Source organism: Tiliqua scincoides, chromosome 5 (assembly GCF_035046505.1).
Source record: "Tiliqua scincoides isolate rTilSci1 chromosome 5, rTilSci1.hap2, whole genome shotgun sequence".
Taxonomy (NCBI): Eukaryota; Metazoa; Chordata; class Lepidosauria; order Squamata; family Scincidae; genus Tiliqua; species Tiliqua scincoides.
The window spans coordinates 63,940,610-63,965,099 of record NC_089825.1 but is presented as its reverse complement, the minus strand read 5'-3'; the positions used below and the strand labels follow the sequence as shown (position 1 = coordinate 63,965,099).

The 24,490-nt window shown below is 41.7% G+C and overlaps 1 protein-coding gene across 1 annotated transcript in view; it reads right to left on the bottom strand.

Annotated features, from left to right (window-relative positions):
* The window catches only part of CNTNAP2 (contactin associated protein 2), a 1,320,279-nt gene that overhangs the window by 62,220 nt on the left and 1,233,569 nt on the right, over positions 1 to 24,490 (bottom strand). The window contains exons 19-21 of the mRNA XM_066629190.1: positions 17,860 to 18,105; positions 15,345 to 15,478; positions 8,413 to 8,512 (exon numbers count right to left, since the gene is read on the bottom strand). Coding sequence (XP_066485287.1) covers positions 8,413 to 8,512; positions 15,345 to 15,478; positions 17,860 to 18,105 — 480 coding nt within the window. The remainder of the gene's footprint in view (positions 1 to 8,412; positions 8,513 to 15,344; positions 15,479 to 17,859; positions 18,106 to 24,490) is intronic.

The window sequence follows — 24,490 nt, the reverse complement described above, 5'->3', positions numbered from 1 at the left end:
ATGGCACATTTAAGACCAATCTGAGTTCTGGACAATAGAACAAGATCATCAGCATATAATAAGGCAGGAACTGGTTTGTTATCTAAGCATGATGCATGCATATCTAAATCAAGTAATTTAGGAACGAAGTCACTGAGATAGAGATTAAATAAATGTGGTGCAAGAACACATCCCTGCCTAACCCCTCTTTCAACAGATATGGGGCGAGAAATAGCTCCATCTTTGTTTAGTTTAACACATCAGGAGTTTCCAGTGTATAAATTCATTATTAATTTTAACAATCTTTTAGGCATAGATGTAGAATTCAATTTATTCCAGAGTCTTGCATGAGACACTGAGTCAAAGGCAGCTCTTAGATCTATAAATGCTGCATATAAGGTGCCAGGAGCATTTAATGCATATTTATTTATCAATGATGCCAAAGTAAAGCAATGATTGATACAAGAGTAGCCTTTCCTAAACCCTGCTTGCTCATGTCCTAGTATCTTCTGTTCTATCCAATCAAGCAGTTTCTCTTGCAACAGAGATGCATACATCTTGCCAATCACTGTTAAAAGGCTGATAAGTTGATAATTACTTGGGTCTGTCATTTCCCCTTTCTTATATATGGGTGCTACTAAGGATACTTTCCAAGCACTTGGGATAATTTCGTCCTTATTAATCAGTATAAAGAAGGGTGCAAGTACCTGTGCCCACCAGATCGGCTCTATCTTAAAAAACTCGGCAGGAATTGCATCTATCCCAGGAGATTTCCCCAATTTAAGCCTGTTGATCAGCGTTATGACTTCCTTGCAAGTAACAGGTTCCCTTTCAGTAAACTGTGCAAGATGGATCTCAAAGTTCAGATCTGGTTCATGTTCATGCTTCTTGTAAAGATTTTAAAAATGTTTTTCCCAATTTACCACATATACAGACAATCCAGGAACACTTTTTGGCTTCAGCATTGGAATAATTATTTGCCAAAGAGATATACCAGACTTCTCATTGGCTGCCATGATTATCCTATCCCATGTGGATCTCATAAATTGCTGCTCCTTTGTTTTCAATAATGCTTTATATTCCCTTCTGGCTCGAAGCAAGGAGGCACGTGCATCTGGTGTAACGTTTTCCATAAAAAATTTGTAGAGTCGTTTTCATTTATTTTTTGCTGTCCTGCAATCATTATCAAACCATCTCTTTGTCTGCCAATGAGTTTTTGCGATTCTTCTATTTCTCTCTTTAGATAGTAAAATTGGATTGAACATTCTAAAGAGTGATAACGTATTCTGGATATTATAGTTATGTCTGATCCAAATATAATTTCTTTTTTAAGCTCTTGTACCTTTGTTGCACAAGGAATTTCTTTGGCAGCTTCAGCGGTTTTGGTTGTCCATTTCTGCCTTAAAGGCAGCATCTGACTTTCTGTTTGACCAATATTAGAATGTAACCATCTTCAACTTGCACCTTAATGGAAATAGGAAGATTTCCTATTTATTGCCTGCTCATTCACTGTGAAGTTCAGTACTTTAGGATAATTTACATCATCGATCAACATGTAATCAATGACGCTAGCTCCTTGTGGTGAGATGAAGGTATATTCACCACATGGATCAACTAAAGTATTCCCATTTATAATGGTTTGTAAAAGTTTAGAAGTCATGTTTACCAATCTAGCTCCTGCCTTGTTAATAATTTTATCCTTAGAAATGCGTGATCCTTCTGTGGCATTATAATAGAAAAAATCTTTTTTTCCAGAAATTAGACTATAATAATTGATCATCACTTGCACCAATTCTAGCATTAAAATCTCCCCCAATTAGCAAGATAGCTTGGGGATAGTTGCCTTGCCAACTCAATAAATATTCTTCCAAAACTGTCCATTGTCTTTCCAGGTCTAGACTACAAGTTGTAGGAGGGAGATATACATTCACCATCAAACTTTCTATTGAGTTGATAACTATCTTGACTGCCATAGCTAGTTTAAATGGGCAAGGGGGGGGAGGAGAGAGTACTTCCCTAATTTGTTAGACACAAAACTCAACAATCCCCCCTGGGGACATCCTTTGCATTTTTTAGCTGACAAACAGAAGGAATTATATTTTTCTAGATCCCAAGGAGTACAAAGCCAGGATTCTTGTATCATAATACAGTCAAAATCAGCTAAAAAGGTCTCAGGATCTGTGATAGCTTTATTCCAACTACAGTATTTATGTTCCAACTAAGAATTTTAAGTGCTCTTGGGGAAGCAGTCCTACACTTCCTAGACTCCTTTACACTAAATCAACCTTATTAGTTAACTGGTTGGGAACATTTACAGTAGTTTTCCTAGGAATAGAAGTAGGAATAACTGATCTCAATTCTTGTAGATCCTGATTTGTATCCAAGTCAACAGATGGAAAAAGCCCAGCTCTGTGAACTTCTCCTGGGCAAGGGTCTGAGGAAAAGGCATTGCTATTTAACACTATGTTATTCTCTACAGGCTCAGCAATGTCACCAGTGCTGTTGTTCACGTTATCCACATTGTTACTTACTCCCGGAGTCTCACGCAGCCCGACACAGGACTGGCTGCTTTCAAAATTATAAGGGCCTTGTGCAAGATTCAATATACAAGGCTGGGGAGTCTGTGTTGATGTCAATTCTATTGGCTGGCTCTACATGTGTCCTTCCCTTTAACTCTACCAAATTTGGATTTGAGAATTCTGCAGTCAAGAGAGTTTCTATTAGAGGATCCTCAATCTGCTTAAAATTTTCCACCATCTCAGGCCTTCTGCCCCCTCCATCCACAGTGCTACTCTGTGAGCTGCGTATTGAAGACAGCACATCTGGAACAAGAATAGCTGATACACTCTCAAAATGTGGGTCCATGGCCAGCAGCATCCCTGGCCGATTTAACTGTGGATCTGTAGCCCCACTTTTAAATGGGGAGGACAAGGTGGCCTTTCCCAACATTTCCTCCTTGTTCGCATTTTCTGTACCTGATTTTGAGATTGTAACCGTTTTTCCCAAATTGGAATTAAGTTGCTTTTTAAAGGGTGAGCACCATCCTATAGAAATGTCCAAGTCTATCATATCACTTGTCATTTCAGGCTCCAGTATAGCATTTTCCAGACTACAGCAATTCTGTCTTTTCTGCTCAAAAAGTTTCCCCAATTTGATCCATCAGCTCCATCAGCTTCAGATCCATCAGCTCCACTTCCCCAGGATTTGGTTCATCTACCTTCTTAATATTCTGGGTTCCTATTTTCTTATGGCTTACTGAATTGCATGTGTTTGTCAAATCTGGATTCCAAAAGTGACTACTATATGGTCGTTTAGCATTTATTAATTTTCTACAACTCTTTACATACACGCCGTGGAAAGATATTCATTCTTCTGAATCGCCATATAAATCAAAAAATCTGAGATGGCACAGTTCTGGACCTAAAATCTAGAAACAGCCTTTTATAGTCCTCCTGAGCAGGTAAGAAGTAGAGGTAATTAAGTTCTGTTGAGGCTATTCTGCAATTTAAAAGCTCTGCAAGAGAGATAAGAATTTTGTCCTTACTTCTCCAAAGGTGAGCATCCCTTCTAGGAAGACAAATTAAAATCTGGTGACTCTGCAGTATTCTGTGTACACTCCTTTGCTGTACATGCTTTGTACAATTAGCACTTCTTGGTTTTACTGTTTCATCCAGGAAGGGAGATAATTTTATGATGTCCTTGTTGTTGCTTGCCAAAGCTGATGCCTGTCCACACTCTGATCAGGTTGACTCAACCTCTGGGTCAGGATTTCCATTTGCCCTTCCATTTTATTTAAGCGTCCCAATATCAATATTAAGGTTTCTGCAGATATAAAACATGCTTCTGCCAGTTGTTGAAGGGTGAAGTCAGTAGTTGTTTGGGATAAGGTTCTACCGCTAGTTGCACTATTTCTCCGAGAAGTGTTATGCTTGTTAGCCTTCCCCTTCCACTCAGTTGTGGATTTACTGCCTTCAGTCATTTGAGTTACTAAAACATCTTCAGGTTGTGCAAGTTCTGACACTGGAACCTTAGAATTGTTGCTGGCACTCACAGCATATGCAGAATCCAGAGAGGGGGAGGGAGAGAAAAAACTTTCAATTCCCAACTGCTTCTGTTTCTTCTCTTTTCTCAAGAATTTCTGGTCAGAACTCTCCAGCCGTTTTGTGTGGGGGCTCATTCGCAATCTTTTCTGTCCCCTGTTAGGTGTTAAGTCTTTGTCATGTTTACCATTCTTGTAAACATTCTTATCCCCCAGCCCCCAGGGGTTGATACAGATAAACAGTAAACCAAATATAAGAATTAAAAGAATTAAATATAAAATAAAAGCATATGTTAAAATATGAGATATTAAGGAGTAGGGAGCCAGTATAACACTTCAGGAATAAAATTAAGAGTACAAAAACAAGCATAAAAGGCAAACAAGCAGGATCTGGACAAGTTAAAAATCAATTATAATACTACCAAAAATTAATTTTAAAAGGAAAATAAACACAGCTTAAATATTAGTCATTATCTCCCATTTGTTGTTGCTTTGCTCCCTATCATTGGGTGGAGTCCAAAACACAGTTTGCAGCTACCTCTTACTACACGTAGTAGCAGGCTTATTCCTCCTTCTCCTTTGTTGTCATCATCAGCACTTCTTGGTCAGGTCTATCAACATCGTTTCCGGTATCCCTCCACACAGCACCTTCACTTTGCTCTGGTTCGAATTTTCCTCTTTACTCAGCTAAAAAGCACAGTAGCAGAGATTTTTCCTCCTTCTATCTCTTTCTCTTTGTTGTGGATGGATTAGTTAAGGTCCAACAGATCGAGGTAAGATCAACGGGCTAAGAGCCATGGGCCAAGAGCCCTTTGGCTCTTGCCCTTTGGCATGCACCAGAGGCTCGCGCCTCTAGGCAAGAGCCTGCTGTTAACAGCTACCTGTGGAGGTGAGGAGCGTCACCTATACAATAAACTATACAATGGGATTGGATAAGATATACAACACTATGCAATATCTAAAGACTAAAGCAAGAGACAGGGAATATCTTGCATTACAAGTTTATAGTTTATAGTGAATGAAAACAAAATAAACTTGCTTTATTAATTTTAACTCTCTCATCAACTGAATGCTCCACAGATTTTGGTCATTGCAGTCTCAACACTGATTCATTTAATCTATTTAGCAATGCTTTCCTTTGTTTGAGCCTGATCAACTATAAAATGATTTGGTCTGGCAGTGCACTGATGAGATGTTTCTACTGTTCAGTTCTGCTCCACTGTTGTAAAAGTTATACTTGTTTGTGTGTCTGAGAAAGAGAGAAACAAGAGCAAACATTTGCACGTCTGAGTGTATATCCTTGGATCTTTGCGAGTGCCAGTCATACAGATGCTCCCCCAAATACAGCTAGGAATGTCACTGCTTGATCTTTTGATCACAAAATCCTCAAGCAATCATTCTGTTCTTGCAGGGTTTATGTGAACTGATGAAACAGCCTGCTGATTTAATCCTGGGGCTGTCATACTGTGGAGGTAGGGAGAAGGTCAACATGTAGTGGCTTGAGGAAAGTACAACTGAACTTAGTCTGCTCTGTCATCACAACCCTATGCATGTTTACTCAGAGCTAAGCCCCATTAAATTCAATGGGACTTATCCCAGATAAATGTGTATAGCAGTGGTTCTCAAACTGGTAGGTTGTGACCCATCAGTTTGTGTAAAGGTTCCCCTGTCCCTTTAAGGGGCAGGGGAAGGGGAGAAGCAGGGAAGCGATCCCCAGGATCATGCCCGTATGGGGAGGGCAAGGGAGAGTCTTGTGACTTACTTTATGAAGACAGGGCTGCAGCAGGCTGCATGAGGTGCGGGGAGCCCTGCGCAGCCCTCTGTAGCGCTCCCCGAGGCTTGGAACGTCCAGAGAAAGCAGGCTCAAAGCACTTCCGTTTCGCAGGAGGCGCTTTCGGTGAAAGTCCCAAGCCTTGGGTTGCGCTGCAGAGGGCTGCGCAGGGTTCCCCACACCTCTTGCAGCCTGCTGCAGCCCTGTCTTCATAAAGTAAGTCACAAAGCACCCCCCTTGCCCCCCTTAGCAGTGTGATCCTGGGGATTGTGTCGCTGCCTTAGCCCCTCCCCGCAAGAACTTACTGAGGAAGGACTTAAAAGCTCCCTCAAGAACTTAAAGCTCCCTCAAAGTTTGAGAACCACTGTGCTCCATTGTGCTCTTTTGTGCTCCATTGTGCTCTTTTGTGCTCCATTGTGCACCATTGTGCTCTTTATTTCCTAAACAAGTGCAAATTTCAGGGACAGAGTCAGTTTCCTTGTGAAGAGAGAATATGGAACACTTAAAATATTGTTCTAATAATCCATTTATTTATAATATAATATATGAAGTTGAGTGGGTGAGAGGAAATAGACTGGCACATAGGAAGGCAGTTCTAGTCTTAATGTAGCATTGATCCCCTTAAAATTAACAGCACACACTTGCCGCTCCCCAAGACTGTTTCTTGTCAGCCAGTTCCAGAAACAAATACTGTCTGATTAAATTTTGTAAAGCAATTATTAAAAATGGTTATTTTTTTTGTTTGTTTTTTGAATGCACACACTTTCATGCAGAATCCAGTTCTTCAATTCCACTCTGGCAGACAGGGTTTGACCTCCATTCCTAATTCAAAGAGCATCAACTGACCATGCAGTATCCATTAACTATCAAGGTACAGAAAGTTTAGAGAGATTGTCTTATGAAATGGAACCGTAAACATAATGTTGGATTGGTGTCCACAGAAAGCATACAGGCGTTAGAATACAGCCTCATTTTCCTAAAATTCAGCCTCAATTTCCTAAGACTGATTCATGTTTGCTGGCTCCCTACACAAGTGACTTTCTCATTTTGGGCTCAAAGGGCATCACTGGTTGCTCATCAGTATTCAGGACTGTGTGGGTTCTTGCCACTTCATTTTAGTATTACGCTGGCATGAAACACCACCCACAGTTTCTCCCCACCCACCCACTGTTTTCTTTTTCCCTAAAGCTTGACAAGAGTGTTCTCAAGGTTCTAAATGATAGAGTCTTACTCTTTTATCCAGTCTGATTCTGAATTGGTTTGTATGAGTCACCTTACCCAACCACGCACAGAAAGAATGGAAAGCAACTCAGGTTGTTTATTGCATATTGTGAAATATTTGAGATGCATTTCAAAGATGCTCTATATTGTTTGAAAGATTATTTAAATGCAGAGATGTGTATCTCCAACAGGCTGTCAGTCTGAGAGACAATTGCTAAAACTTACTTTGGCATTTGGAGATGTTGGAGAAAACTACCTATATCCTGTCTTTCCGAAGGGTGCCCAAGATGGTTTACAACAATAAAATTGCACAGTTCAATCACTCACACTTACGTGCACAGAAACAATGAAAGGCACCATTAAAAACCAGAGACAAACCATGCATATAAAATCAGTTAAAACACAATTAGCAGAAGGGAAAACTAGATAAAATGATCCAAAACAAGATCTCTTGTCCCTTTACATTTTTGAAAAAGCATCTGTGTGGGGGAGGGGGGGTTAGGTCAATGGCGGGATTGTTAGAGCTCCGTACCATTGGATCCAGAACCCCATGTTGGGCCTCCCAATGGCCAGCTCAGTCTTGAGTAGCCCCATTGCTGGGCCTGCTCCCTTACCTGATAGAAGGGGATGGACGTCCCCTTCCCCCGAGGAGTTGCCGGCAGGGGCCCGGCTAGCACTGGATTCAGTAGCAGCCATTTTGCCACCACTGCTCCTCTGGGTGCCAGGGAGCTCACGATTGGACAGTTATTGGGGAAAATGTTCAAGTGGTGAAATTGGTGGAAGGGTTTGACTATTTCCTCCAACTGTTAAAACTTGAACCAATTTCAAAATGCATGCTTCTTACTTAACAGTTCAAAACCAGTGCCACATTGGGCAGCTATTCCATATTGTGCAAGGCCCTAGTTCTGAGACATGCATAAACAATCCTCCAATTCACGCAATCAAATCTATTATGATCACAGACATTTCTGGCACAGATCGTGCCCACAGATATTTGTATTCTATCAGTTTCCTATGCCAAAGTAACTGAGGAAAAAAATAGTCTCTATCTGGAGAAATCATGCACTAGCCTCTTAATTAATGACTAAATTTAAATACATTTAAACTGAACATTTTTTTTTAATATTGAAGGGGGGGGGGTTAAAATAAATTACTTTTAACAAAGGCTGCCACCTATAGTTATACAGAAAGACCATCTTTAATATCTTCTTTTTCATTTGCTAACATACCTGAAATGAAATAGCCTAAAAAATAAACATGTGTCTTCAATTCCTAGCCCCACTGCTTAAAATCTGCCACCATAGGTTAAAATGTCTCCCACCTTATAAATAAGATTCAGGTGATTACAACAGCTCACAGTTATAAAGAAGAATGATGAAAACTTTCTAAGACACATTCTCACCTATTACTTTTCCTAGGAAGAGTGACTTTAGTGAGCTGAATGTTGGCGAGCTGCCCGAAGTTGCTGGCAGACTGTAGCTTGCTGGAGGATAGTGGTCCAGCTGGAGAGAAACAAAAACAAAGAAACCAGGCTTTTAGGAGAGTGCACACTTATAATACCACTCAACGAAGACTTCCCTGAGGGGATTACAGCACCACATGAAGATTTCTGCTTCTGGATGCTCTTGCTTAATCCCTTATAAGCAGTGAACATCAGCTAGCATCCTTGAGAACCAAGGTCAAGCCACTATTTGGACGAGAAGGCCTCAAAACAATGTGGCACTATCATTTCATACCCCCTCCAGTTCACATGCTATAGCTTACGTGCAATTCTCTTGACTTTTTGTCATGAGCATCCACTGTGTGACTAACCGAGCTGCCTAGTTTAGAAATGAGGGCAATTTATTCAATATAAGGATTAACGTCCTGCATTTTCCGGTAAATTAGAGCAGGCTGCAAAATAAATCCAAATGGTGAAGTGTCAAAATTTGCAGTTACTGGGAGGGGAAACAACAACTAGTTTTGAGGTTCAGCACAAATTCTGACTTATGCAAATAGAAGCTCAAGATTAAGAGACGCCCAACTCAGACTTTTGCCAATATAAAACAAAAACCCTTAAAACTTATTTCAAGATCATTTGAACATGTCCAGAATTGACATATCTGAATGCATGAAATATACTAAATAAGGAATTAAGATTAAAAAATAAATTTCTTAAGCATAATTCTTCAAGCACTCCTCAAGTAAAACAGAAAGAATTCATATGTGAATAGCTTAAGGCTGCAATCCTATGCACATTTACAGTGGAACTTGCTTTCTGTGTAAATATGCATAGGTTTGCATGGCAAATTTGAAAAGAGGTCGCAGCAATGTAAGAAGTATCTTGCTTTGGAGTGATGGTGGTGCAGCTCTGGGGATATGGAGAAAAGGACCACAAATGTCATTTGGCATGCTTTGGAAGTAGCCATGGTAAAATTTGAAAGGATCTCACAATTCCTTCTTTTACTAAGAGCCCACTCCTATCGGGCATCAGTGCTGGCTCTGTAACCCAGCTCCAGTGGAAAGCACCACCTGGAAAGGAAGCAGCATCAGCAGGGAAGCTTGTGCTACTTCATCAACACTGCTGCTGCAGCTCTGGCTGAGAAGGTGAATGCTGGGCAGTGCGAGGGAGTGGGATGAGTGGAGGGAGTGTGTAGGGAAGTGTTCTTGGGTGGGGGGAGGGCAGAGAGAAGGCAGAAAGGGGGCAAGATTGGCCTGGGAGGGGGGTGGGACCAGCAGAGGTCTCCTCAACTGGATTCTATCCCCTATGTTGGGCTTGAAAGTCCGACGTGAGGCTTCTTAAGTTTACATGGGGTAAGAGGATGAATGTCCTCTTCCCCCAAGGAGGTCTCTGGTCACTTCCCTGGTCCTGCAGGACAGGGGTTACCATTTTGCATGGCACCAGGGAGTTTAGGATTGGGCTATAAGTAACATTCAGCTCTGTGTTACAGAAAATTAACTACATTTCCAAAAGACCTCTTGAAGCTTACATTCACTACCCTAGCAGTTAGTTCTGGGCATTATATTACCTTCACATTAAAACACATAGGGTATTCCTTGGCTAGGGGCATTCACTGCTAATACAGAGAAGACAGTTGCCCTAGTCCAAACAGGGAAGCCAAACTGATGCAGATAAACTACATCACTTGTATAACCTACATTTCTCTGGATATGGAACTATAAAACACACTAAAAAAAAAGTGGTCCAAAGAGAACAAAGAGCTGAAAAGTGAATTCAAATCTCTTGAGAGGATCTATAATGTTAACTCCTTCAAAAGAGAGTTTAAAACTCTCAGCCTTTCATCGTTAGAAAAAGGGAGAAGTATTATGTTTTCCTTCTCCTTTAGAAAGCAAAGACCATTTTGTTTAGATATGAACTGTAATGAGAAGCTTTGGGAGAATTATGGGCAAGTGAAATCTAGTACTGTATCAAAAACCAACACAAAAACTATAAACTGTTTTGCAACCTTATCAACACTACAGTGAAGTATGTGATATCATGGCCAAACAATGTGTTAGGTTAACCCACTACTGGTCAGTGGCGTCGCTAGGGGTGTGTGGGCTGCACCGGGTGACGCGCACGGGGGGGTGACGTGCACTGAGGGGTGACACGCTAAAATCGTGGTGGTTAGGAGTAACCCCATCATATTATATACTGTTGAATGCGGAATTTCGGGCGGAACGCAATGCAAAAAATCAGAGTGAAATATCTCCTTTCTATCAAAAGTTATGGCCAAAAAACTGGAGATCAAAAATGCATGGATCCCTATGGAAAGTGAACCATATTGCGTGTTTACTCGTGAGTAAATGAACTTGCCTTAGTCCATCAGGAAGGGCAGGCTGAGAGGAACCCAATGACACCAGAATGGTCCTGATCCAATTAATACAGCCCCCAAAAACACCTGAAAAAGAAGTCCCTCCCTCCAAGCAGGTGAATGTATTGAGCCCTATGGAAAGCAAAACACAGCCTCATGGTTGCGATTACTCGTGAGTAAGCAAACGTGCCTTGGCTGGTGTGGAAGATCAGATGAAGGAGAGTGCAAGGCTACCAGAATGGTCCTGATCCTATGCACCTGCAGCTAAACAAGTGCTCCAGAAGGCAGCCTCCCCCTCCCCCCCCACTAAAAAGGATCAAAACAGAGGCTTCAGCTGATAAGATGAACTTTTTTGAAACCTGCAAAGCCAGGTAGATCTTGACAGTGATATGGTTTAAACAGGAGTTCTTAAATTGAACTGGGCACTGGGTAGGGCTGAAAACCTTCCTGATTTGGGAGGGGGGACACTGCAGGCAGACTACAGAGGAAATTCACTTGGTGGAACAGGGTTGGTTTCTGCTTATTTAATTATTTGTTTTACTTTAATTTATACTTATTTATTTTAATTTGCCTGATGATGTCACTTCCACCATGATATCACTTCTGGTGAGCCTTGGACAGATTGTCATTCTAAAAAGTGGGTCCTAGAGCGAAAAGTTTGAGAACTGCTGCAATAAGGTGTTAGTAAGTTGACACCCTGGGGGGGGTGACACCTCTACTGACCAAAATCACTAAAATCACAATTTGGGGGAATAATACCATCATGTTATACATCAATCAATGTGTAATTTCATGCAGAATGCAATGAAACAAACTGCATTGACATATCTGTGTTCTATCAAAAGGTACAGCCAAAAAACCAGTGGGGGTGGGGCGATGGTACATCACTACGCCCACCACCTGGGCTGTTGCCCCGCCCACTGCATGGAGGGTGACATGCTGGCATCCCGCACCAGGTGACGCAAACCCTAGTGACGCCACCGCTACTGGTGCTGCTTGATTTTTATTGCTTAAATAGCAGTCATGGGGTAGGCCAAGAAGGACTGTGACCATGGTACAGAAGGAGGGGAAAGGGTAAAAGCCTCTTCCACACAGTCTTAATCCTGGTTGTGCTGCCTCCCACTAGCAGCTGCATGAGCATGCATGCACACATACACACAGAATATGAGACAGCATGCATTTGGAAGGAACAGCATTAAATGTGATCTTTTCTAGTGGAATGAGTAAGGATGAATCAGGAAAGCTGCAACACACCACCCAAATAAAAGCAGTAAGATTATTACTGTGGTATGTCACGATGTTCCATGGCCGATAATAAAAGATCCTGATTACAGTCGTGGTCCTTTACCACAGTAAATATCAGCAGTGAATTTACCAAACTTATTAGCAATGGATAGCACCAGTCTTTTAGGTATATACTGCTTGCTAAGCCATTATTAGTTTCTTTCATAGTAAAGGAGGTTTGTACATTCCGGCGGCGCTGAAGGCTTTTAATGCGAAGTGCTCTGCCCAAGTTTTATATGGGGTGCCGATTTGGATTAAGGCATTTAATAACTCACTGGAGCAGATTCAATCAGCCTTTTTAAGAAGTATACTAGGCCTGCCCCGGTGTGTGTCCTATGAGGTGCTCTGTATTGAATCAGGCCAAATTCATCTTGAAACACTGGCATGGATTAGAACAACCAAATTTTGGCTAAAAATTCTCTATAATACTGATCGTAACACTCTCCTATATCACCTCCTTGATGACCCATATTTCTCAGATAAACCTTGGAGCACAAAAATAAAGCAACTGGGAGTTGAGCCTGACCTCCTTGGCCGTTTGTCCCAAGATGAGGCATTTAGGCTCATTAAAGGGAGACTTTTGGATACCTATACTTCTAATATCCTACTTGCTGTTAATAAAACCTGTTCACCAGCACATTATCACCTACTGGTCAAAGTGGGGGAAATTCCCAATTATTTTTACATTTTGGAATGCCCAAAAATTAGAAGGGCTTTTTCTATGGCCCGTTGCAACTCTATTCCATCCGCTGTTCTTTGGGGTAGATTTCAAGGTATTCCTCTACAGGAAAGAATCTGTCCTTGCCCCCAGCGAGTTGCAGAAACTTTAGATCACCTCCTTTTTCATTGCCCACTCCATAGTGTGGCTAGGGGAAAATGCTTAGTTCTCCAATCCTATCTTAACTCCTCTTTTGAGGTCTCTGTTATATTGCAATCTTTATTAGCCTCCACTGACCCTAACACCATTTTCCAGATAGCTACATTTATTTCACAAATAGTGGCATCCAACTTGAAGCGTGTCCCTACTCCCTGAAGTCCGTGTTTTATAATTGTCAATTTTAGTTTGGTATGCTATGGTTCTCTAGTCAGCTCTTTCAAGTTTTGTTTGTTTGTTTTTTTCTTATATATGTAAGTGTGTATGTATTGCAATGGTATGCCAATAAAGGTACTGAAACTGAAACTGAAACTGAAAACTGCTTGCTATTTCCTGCTTCCAGAAATATATAGGCATCTTTTGGCATGGAAACACTCAGTCCCCTGTGGTATAGCACTAATCATCAGAGCCCCATGGCATCCATAATTGAATACACATATGAATCCTTCCTCATAGGTACTTGTCTGACCGGTTAGGAAACACTGCCTCCCCTGGAAATGTCCTTTACAATCAACTGATCTGGAAACCAGGCAGCACACACTAATTCTTCATATAGGTACAATTGAGACTTCATTTCAGCTTTTCTAAATTCTAATTACTAAAAGGCAGTATTGTGGAAATCTAATGCAGAAGACAGCTGTAGACTATTGGATAGGAAGAGGACAGAATCCTTTTTCTTCCCAAAAATTATGATGTACTGCCATCTAGTGGCTGTGAAGGCACAAACCATTTGAAGCCGAAGTTCTGCAGGCCTTTCATTGAAATAACTCAATCTATAAATGTAATGGCATTCATAATAATAAAAAATTCTATACTGATGTGCTGTTTGCAGAGTATACTGCATTTTAATCATACAAATAATAATAAAACATAATGATGTTATAAATTCTAATTCTAATTTCAGTTTTTTAAAAGGGCACTCTGAGTGATAAGAGATAATTTACTGTCTTAACTATCAGTACAATCTCGAAGTTAATCACTTTTAACTTTTATTGATGTTAATGGGAGAAATTTAAGGACATGATGAACTCTCTCACTGAAATCAATGGGAATAGAAAATAGACTATGAATTTGTCTAAACTTTTATTAAAGCCGTTTAGGGTAGTAGTAATCGTTAGAACTTGGGATATTAAATTTCATAAGCTAACTACATTGTCAGTCCTATACTTGCTGCTAATCAGCTCCAGTGGGAGACCTTGAGCCTTGTAAGCATTGGTCATTTGATTCATCCAGAAATGAGGCTGCACTTGGCCTCCCTGTGCCTCAGAACACCTCTGGACATGACTTGGGCACTTCCAGATTTTCTGGCAAACTGAAAGTGCACTCTAGTCATGCCTGAGAGGCCTTCTGAGGCATGGGAAGCTGTGTATGGTCTTCCTGTACCTCAGAACAGAAAAGTGACTGGAAGGCACTTTTTTTTCTGAAAGTGTCTCCTGATTGTGTCCAGGAGGATTCTGAGACAGTCAGGAGGTCATACACATTCTCCAGAGGGCCAGGCACGGCCCCCAGGTAAGGCATTGCAGTGCCCCCCCCCCCCCGCAGATTTCATTATCTGCAGAATTTGGTATCCGTGGGAAGGGATCCTGGAACGGATTCCCCATGGATACCAAGGGCCCATTATATAAAGATACGCCAACATCTGCAAAAGGGAATTCTTGGCTGCATAAAATATTTGACTCAAGCTGCAATACTATACACGCCTTTAATTCCCATTGAAATAAATGGCACCTACTTCTGAATAGACATGCATAGGCTTGCACTATCTGTCAAATAACAGGCAGTCAACTGACTGGTGTCTTACCCTTTATAGAATACTCTCCGCTCTCTTTGGTGAACAAGAGGCTAAGACCCCATATACACTTGACACACAAATGGGTTAGTCTTCCCCACTCTGCCAGCATGCTGTTTGTGAATTCCACATTCTCCCAACATTACTAAGCACCTTCCCTAGTATAAACTTTTTCATTATTTCCCTAAATCAGTGTTTCTCAAACTGTGGGTCGGGACCCATTAGGTGGGTCACGAGCCAATTTCAGGTAGGTGTCCATTCATTTCAATATTTTCTTTTTAATATATTAGACTTGATGCGCCCATGGTATGTGACTGCGTTTGGGGAAATGTTATAGACCTGTACTTTTAACAAGCTAATATGTATATTCTTTTAACAATGCTAGTAAATGGGACTTACTCCTGGGTAAGTGTGGGTAGGATGGTAGCCTAGGATTGTTAAAAATTTTCTTGCTTGATGAAGTCACTTTCGGTCATGACATCATTTCTGTGGGTCCTGACAGATTCTCATTCTAAAAAGTGGGTCCTGATGCTAAATGTGTGAGAACCACTGCCCTATATCATATTTCATACCAATCACTGCTATGCACTTACTTGAAGAACAATCTCCTTCCCTTTCCGTGTGATGTTAACACTGTGTGGCTGTCCATTTGACACATTCCGGTGATCTAAGTTGATGTTGAATGGCTCTTTGGAGCCTCCAAGGTTGTATCGAATCTGTAAGTTTCCTATGGAAAGGAATATTCAGAAATTTATCTCTATTTCTCAGAGGGCTTTCTTCAAAAATTTCCATTATTTTAAACTGTTTTTACTTTCATGTCACCATCATATTATGGTAAATGAATAGAGTTCCAAGAGCTAAAGGTAAACTAAATAGACCAAGAATTACATGCTGGCAAACAAATTCAGCTTTGCCACTAAGCGTTCATTTCAACAGGGAGCTGCAGTCAGTCATGGCTCCCCACCAAATGTACCCGAGTAACAGACATACAGGTGTTTGCCACATGCTACTTCTAGCCACACACCTAAAATACCACAGACACCCACCCATAAGTCGATCTCACAGATAAGTCGAGGGCAGGTTTTGAGCCCTACATCATGGAATTTTCTATGACCCTCGGATAAGTCAGGGGTTAAACTTAGGGGGGGTCTGACTATAATTTTGTCTGATTTTACCTGAAGTCAGATCCTGAAAATAACCTTCCAGTAATTGTTACCTAAACACTGTACAGTTTCTAATTTATTAAAAACACACTAAAAGATCATAAGATGCATTTTTATTCATTAACTTTTAAAATTCTGGTCTTCACAACATTTGTGTAAACTCTGTCAGAGTAAGTGTTGTGCCTGTAAACAACATATCAGTAGAACCATTGGTCAAATCCTTCTTTAAGGTGCCTGGTGTGTGAAGCCAGAGGCTCTACATATGACATGCAACATAAAACACGCAATTGGGAGTGTGCAGTTCAGTTCACAGCAGGGAGATGAGCAACAAGGACTGAGCTGTGCACTGTTGCAACCCCATTGAGTCAGAAGCAGACCCAGTGCTTTCCATGGGTGTTACTCTTAAGTACTGGTGCATTGCAGCCTGGGACCTTGTTTCAGATGGAAATGAGGATCACGTCCTGGGGTCTTAAAAACCAGACCCCTAAACTTGGGGGGGAAGGTGAAATTCTTTGCAAATGACTTGCAAGGAATGTTTAGAGGCAGCAGCAAAAGAAGGAGGCATTTCCCTTCTCCAAACTGGAAGGGAGACAAAGGGGCTTCTGGGAATTGTGGGGAGGCTTTGTGGGAGCATGTGCTGCATTCCATAGCAGCAGCCCATACAGACTACAGTTCCCAGATGCGCCTTCACTTCTCTTCCTGTCTGGAGAAGAGGCTGCCTCTGAATACCGTAATTACTGGTAAAAATTCTCCTTTTTCTCCACCTGCTTCCTGCTTCTCAGCCCATTTCCAGCCCCCCCCCCCATTCACCAGACAGCTGCTGAGCTTCCATAAGCTTCCCAGAAGCTCCCAAAGGACCCTGCCGCATTCACTGCATTGACCCAGGTATAAGTCGACCCAGGATCTCAGGCTCCATTTTTAGGCATAAATTTTTCGACCTAGTATATGCGGTATCTCATGTGCTCGTAACATATATGACGTGTGTAGTTTAACCCATTTTTGCCTGGTCCACAGGGGTACACATTTGGTCCCTGTTGTGCATATGCAACATGGGCAGAAATGGCTTAAAGAGGAATTTGCACAGAGTGAGATGGGATTTACAAATAGGAATCAGGCACAATGATGGAACTAATGCTTCAAAAACAAAGTAGCTGCAAGCTCCCAAATGTGGGGGTTATGACTAAAATAGCTTTATACCACAACTATAAGTTTGTTCAATACCCAGCAACAGTACCAGTGGCCAGATGTGGGAGGCCTCCAGGCAAAGTCCTGTACCTATTGCCTGCCTCTTGGTGTTGTACTGGGTGCTACTGCTGCCCCTTGTATGGAGGGTTCAGTCTCTGACAAGTGGACCCTCTTATGGGCCTGGGCCAACCACTAACATCACTCCCTGCTTTCCACGGAGGAAAGATGCAGCCAAATTGGAGTGGGTTCAGAGAAGAGCAACAAGGATGATAAGAGGGCTGAAGAACAAGCCCATTGAGGAAAGGTTGAGGGAACTTGCTATGTTTAGCCTAGAGAAGGCTGAGGGAATATGATAGCGCTCTTCAAATACCTAAAGGACTGTCGTATGGAAGAAGGAATAAATTGGTTTTCAGCTGCCTCTGAGTAGAACTAGATTCAATGGGTACAAACTGCAAGCGAGGAGATTTCGGCTGGACATCAGGAAGAAATTCCAGATGGTAAGGGAGGTTCAGCAGTGGAAGACATAGCTGAGGAAAGTGGTAGATTCTCCCTCACTGGAGATCTTCAAACAGAGGTTGAACAGGCACCTGCTGAGATGCTCTAGGAGCATTTCCTGCTATAGATGACTTCGTAGGCACCTTCCATGATTCTTGGAATGTGAGCTACCTAAATTTATCTGGTTAGACGCACCTTTCAATTATTCCCAATACTGTATATGTAATAAATTATCACGCAAGAAAAACAAAAACAAATCTCTTACCAGAGGGGTTCACAAGCACAGCCATGTAGTCTTGGGAGTAAGAACTGATATACAGAAGAACACAGGGAGCTCTGGTGGTGCTGAAGCTAAAACTGAGCTCTTCTTTATTCACACTCACGTCAAACACAGCATTCTCTGGCTCTTTTGAGCTCAGGAGAGTTCTGCTACCAGAGTCCTTCACATTAGTTCCTACTGATGAAAAATTATACCGGAGCCACATCCCTTCTTCAAAAAATGCTCCAACATCTAGGGAGGAAAGAAAAGAAATATTATTATTAATGTAATATAATAATAACTGAACTATGGCCCTTCCTTTGCAAACAGCATTACGACCCCCCCATACACACTCCACATACACACTCCAGTAGGAACACCATCAACAGAAACCTCCTCCACAGATTCAAAACAGAAAGAAAAATTGAATGGACTATGGACATGCTTTTAATAATTATGATGATAACAACAGTGTTGGCACAATGTCCTTGTAATATACTTGACCCCCGTTTCTCAGCTAGTCGAAAAAACTCTCAATGTGGGTGGTAGTATCTAAATTCATTCTCAAATGGCTGCATAAAGCTGGAATATGGAAATCAGCCTTGGCCTCCCATCATCCACACAGTCCATTGTGTATCAGTGGAGGAGTTTACTTGGAGGAGTAAATGCTGGAGGAGTTTACTTAACAAAGTTAAGTAACACTGGAGGAGTTTGCTTAAAAAAGTTAAACTAGCCCCCACAGAAGATGTATAGGAAAATGCTGAGTAAAGAAAATGTAAGGACTGTGACAACATCAATACACATTTTAATAAGCCTCCTTCATAATGTTTTGTGAAATCCAATGTTAGCAACATTTTATGACTTGCTGTTTTCCTACTGCAGTTTTCCTAAAAATTGAATTAACGTGTTGAGGAGTGTCCCTGGTGCAGTCCCATAAAACAACTGTTCATCCTTTGTTTTCAAAGCCGTCTGTGATGGATTTATAGCTGTCATTCCACCGCAGAAGCTATAAATCTCTTCCAAAATACTAACATGAAAAGCAATTCTGTTTTACATCTTTCTTCCTTGTTAGATCCAATCTCGCCATTTTTGATTGATTATGAAAATCTTGAATGCGCATGCAGACACTATCAAGCACAACTCACATTACTTTGGTTTGATCTCACTTTCAGTGACACTTTTGAAGTATGCCTGGCTTGCTACAATGCACAAGCTTTCCACATTTTTCCCCCTAAGTTGACACTCAGGGTCCACTAGTTGTATGAACAGTCTTTAAGGAGCTTCCCAAAATTCTGAGCAGGGATCTAAATTAAAGACTTTTTGTGGATGATTACCCTCCCCTTTTGTTTGTGAGGGAAGTATTCATTAGGGCTATTAATTGACCAAGAGTACTTAGAGCCTAATCCTTCACTTTCCAGCCATCATGGTTGCTGGAGCTCCGCTGGTGCTGACTGCCATAAAGCAACCAATGCCAGTCATAACTGGCACTGCAACAGCTTGCCACTCGCCTGCACCTTCCTCCCCATGCCACCACTTTCCCTGCTGCTCACCAGAGCAGGTGAGTAAGCAAGGGAGGAAGGAGAAGGTGGGGGAAGGAAAGAAGGGAGTGTAAGGGGAAAACCTGATGGGGAGAGGGGTAGTGATGGGCAGATCAGGTCCAGGAAGGGAACAAGTTTGGCCTCTGGGACAGCCCCCCACCATAGGATGCAGCAGTAGCTGCATTGGTGGTGGTGGTGGGGATGGAGAGGATTGGGGCTAAAAGTTATCTGCCATTTATGGTTTATTCTATTGAATTTTAAATCAATTTACATATCATCAACACCACAGTATAGATGACGTTTGAGGATAATAAGAACAATTTAACAGGCAAAAACCTACCACTCACTATTAGAAAGGTCATATTTAATTTTTTTTTAATAGCCCTATACGGTAATACACCAGCAACACAGCCCTTAATCAAAGAGCCCTTCTCATCATTCTTCAGCTGCTTTTTCCCAAGTAAATGAAAACACATGATTATAGGGAGCTGCCTACATGGAATCTTATACTGAGTCAGATCATAGGTTCATCTGTAATTCAGTACTATAGACACTGACTGGCAGTGCTAGATTGGGCTGCTATTTTGTTAACTGGAGAGTATCAACAAGCATGTGGAAAGGTGTGATCTGCAGACTTTGTATATTTAGACATCCAGAAAGCTTTTGACAAGGTCCCTCACCAAAGGCTCCTAAGTGAACTTGGAGTCATGGGTTAAGCGGAACGCTTGAAACAGCCAGGCACAAGTGCAGATCACTGATGCAGTGATGCCTCTATTGGCTTCTGTCTTCACCCTCCTAAGGAAGGCAGCCTGGCATGTGTGCTGTGTAGACAGAAGTGATAGAACAGGGCATCTCTGCTGTCTTGAAAAGGATATTGTGGGAAAAGGTACAAAGATGGACTACCACAGTTATCAGGGCATTTTTAGTTTGGGGAAAAAGGGGGGACACTAGGAATTTATGACATTTATAAGGGAGATGTTCATGAAATTACATGAAATTACATGGGATGTTCATGAAATTACATATGATCTGGAAAGAAAGAACCTCAGATTTTTCCTAGTGGTTACTGTATTAGCATCCCCACAATAAACATTTTTATTGATACATCTTTGTTACATCTTTGTTGTTACATCTTTGTTACATCATTGTTACATCTTTGGCCTCATCCCTCTCTCCTGTATGCCATGCTACTTAGCAAACATACTAGATTTGTTTACATGTGTACATGTTTCACATGTATACATGTTTCACATGTCTTAAAAGAACATCCAGTAACATAGGAATGCAGTCTTGAACAGAAGGCCATATCATAATTTGCAAATTGATGCAAACTGATGTTCAGATTAAAGTGCAGCTCATTGCCTCTCTGATGCAATGCAATCCATTCACACTCCTGGAAACATGAAACTTTTCAAAAGGACATGGAAGTCTGTCTGTTATAGGGACAAGTTACCAGGCGTGCTGCCCTTTTGAGACAAAAGCCCAAGGGAAATAAATATATTAGAATGAGATCATCTTTCTCTGGAAAGAAAAATGTATTTCTAAGCTAATATGTGATGCATTCATGCACTATTGAGAGATGTTGCAAAAAAAAACATAAAATAAGGGAAATTTGAACCAGCCATCCAGAAAAAGGACAGGATTTGTGAAGCATTACAACACTTTTATCAAGCATGATACTGAATCCCAATGTGAGCAAGACACACTTCACAAATCTCTACTCTTTTTACATTTTTAAAAAGGGCAACTCTAAACGCAGTGGAAAATTGGGCAGACAGATATTCATTTACCAAGCAGCAACTCAACCAGCAGGTCAGCTGGTTGTCTCAATTGCCATACCAAATGGTGATAATTTACCATGCTGATTTCTGATGAGGTACAGAAGTATGATCAGTATTGCTTATCACTTGGCAAGATGATTTTGGATGATACTCTTTTTTTCTCAGGTGGTATGACAGTGGCACTGTTTATGCTACAACAAAAATACGTGGAAGATGTGAATATGCAAGCTACTTCATTCATTTTAATGGAAGATGCAGATTTGCATTCATGAAACTGCCACTGTAGGTTTTGTGCCCACCCTGTGCATAAATGTGGAATCCTTTATGGGTTGGAGAGTAAAATATGAACATTACAGGTCATATGTCCAAAAGAAAGAACTGGATCTAAACACCTTCTCCAGAGTCAGGGTTGGCATTGTTGAGCAGCTACAGAAGGCTGAAGGTACTCAGAAAGATCAACATGTCATTTTTTAGACAACCTCAGTGTCCTTGTAATATCAGAGTGATACTCTTGGTGCTGATGAGTGGATTATCTGGGATGTCATTGCTGTGGGGTGGAGGGGTGATCCACAGCAGTCCCTTCAGACTACAGGTGGGTGATTTACAGTTTAAGGGTGCAATCCTAGAAGGCACTTGGGCCAACGCAAGTCCCTTGTGCCGGCCTGGGAGTGTCGCAAAAGTGCCGTAATGCACTTTGCACCACTCGTTGAGGAGATAGGCTGGTGCATGAATGTGCACCAGCCTCCCCGCACTGCAGTGGGCCCAGGGAGAAGGTGAGCTGCGTCAGCCAAGCTCGGTCGATGCAGGGGTCTGGGGGCGCGCGGGGAGGAGGCAGGAGGGAGGTGTTTTGGGGTGGGGAGTGTGGGTGGCAGGTGTTCTCGGGGTGGATGAATGGATAGGGGTGGGAAGCAGGGTGAGGATCCAGTAGTTATGCCAGATCCTGACCCTGTTCCTGGGCAGCACAGCAGGGCTTGGGGCTGCTCAGATCTGTGCCACCTTGTCACGTGGCACAGATCCAAGTAGACCCATTGGGGCCGCTGCAGCACGACATGGAGTAAGGGGAAATGTTTCCCTTTTGCCTCAGGTTACACTGCTTTTGGCCCCAAACTTGCGCTGGATACAGTGCAAGCCGGCTGGCCTGCCTGCTTCCAGCACAAGTTAAGATTGCGCCTTAAATATCCTGCTTGTTAAAAACACAAAATACCACCATGTGTATAGAACTTAACCACACTGTGGGAAGAGCCTAGTGGAAATTTCTGGGATTTTGTACAAGATTAGAGTTTTGAGCCTGTTCTGAGCATGTACAGAGTGCTTGGCTAAAGTAGGCCCTTGTACTTCGTTGTCTGGGTCAGCTGAATGCTTGAAAATACCCCTGTGTCTGTGTTAAAGAGGAAGTGGTGTTGCAGACACAAGCTTTGACCACAAGAAGTTGTTTTGCAGAACTTTTGCAGTTAAAAAGAGATCAGGAAACTGCTAGCTTAACTGCAACAGACACAGACAGGTGGTTAAAAGAGAAAAGAGACTTTTGCAAGTGTGCTATTAGCCAATGCAGGGAGGAGGAGATGGGACCTTTGCAGTTTAGAAATATTTCACATATTTTAAAATGGCATATAAGGTAGAGCATGTTGAATAGTGGAAGATGTAGGCAGGGACAAAGCCTCACGTGATATGCTGTTTGCCAATCAAGAATGTATCCAATGCTTTGCAATTTGCATTTTGCCAATCAGAAATCTGACCAATGCTTTACAATGAAAGTTTGTTCTGTATATCAACTCACAGCCCCGAGAAATCGGGTGTCACAGACTTTGGAAGCTATTCCTCTGTGACCAGCAGCTGGCTAAGAATAAAAGCTTGTTTTCCTTGACCTCCTGGTGTCCGCCTTTATTTTTCCTCAACCTGCAATAACACTAGGGAGAAAGGTTGGTGAGTTTTTGGAAAAGTAGTGTGTTTTGTTTTGAAAAATGTGGGGCCTTGTGGGATATTCCAGTATGTTGCCGTCCCACCTGGAGTTTGAAGCAGTACAGCCCCAACAGGGTTTGGGACTGGCATCATGATTCTGAATAGATCAACTGGCTCTTAGACTGCACACAGAGAAGGAATGACTATTATTTGGAACACTTTCTAGTCTTCTTCTTCCCTCCAGTTCAGTTATTGATATCACTGAACGTTAATAAAGATACCAATTTCCTGGTGCTAGGCATTAAAAAGGAATGCTATTGGTGGATCTCTCCCTGTTGATATCAATGTATATTAGACCTTTTGTGGCAATTTTAATGACATACAATGATGAAGGGGTGGTGATGGACATGAAGTAGTCTACATTAGACTTATTTTATCTGGTCGACATCGTTCCCCAGCATCTTGGGGCTAAAAACAGACCAAGAGATGTACTTCCAGGTATATACTGCATTCAGCCACTACAGGTGCTGAATGTAATGGAAAAAAATTATCCCGTTACATTGCATTAGATTCCACACCTCTAGTGGCTAAATGAGATATATACTGTTGCTGGGAGACCTGAAATATAAATTAAAGTCAATGTCTATGTTAAATTTATACAGAGCAGAAACTGAGGCAAGAGTTTGTGATTTGTTCGTAGGTTGCTTGATGCTTTTGAAAAATCCATTCCCCCCTCTTCCTGTGCAAGTCAATTTTGCCTTCCACTCAACCCAATCCTTTTTCAAAAATCATTTCTCCTCTTCCTCTACAAGTCAATTTCACCCTCTGCTCCCCCAATCCTTTTTCAAAATCCATTCCCCAACTCTTCCTATGCAAGTCAATTTTGCTCTCTGCTCCCTTCCTCCTTTCACCCTCACCCCCTTATTGTATTCCCTCAATCTCTCCGCACATCCGTCCTCCAAGTATTTATTATTTATTTATTTTCCGACCCTTGGCACAATGTCAGATATACGATGCAGCCCTCATGTCATTTGAACACCTCTGGTCTACATCCTAGTAAGAGGTGCTGTATACAAAGAATTGTCGCAAATATTCAGAAACACAATTTTAAACTGTAGCTTTCCCAGCACTTGTATTCAGCTCCATGTTTCCATATATTTTCATAGCAAATGTGAAACACATAAAAATGCCAGAATGACATATATCTAAGAGCAAGACAAAGGAATCTCACAACAGTAGCCTAAGACAGCCTCTTTGTATTTGGACTCAGATGAATTTGGATTATTCACACCAGGCTATCTGCAGTCCTCAATTTCTGAAAGCTCTGCAGCCAACAAACAACTTATTGAAAGAAACTCAGAGTCTCTTGTCTCCTATTTTATTTTTCTGCTTCTCAATTCTCGCTCCTATCCACATCAG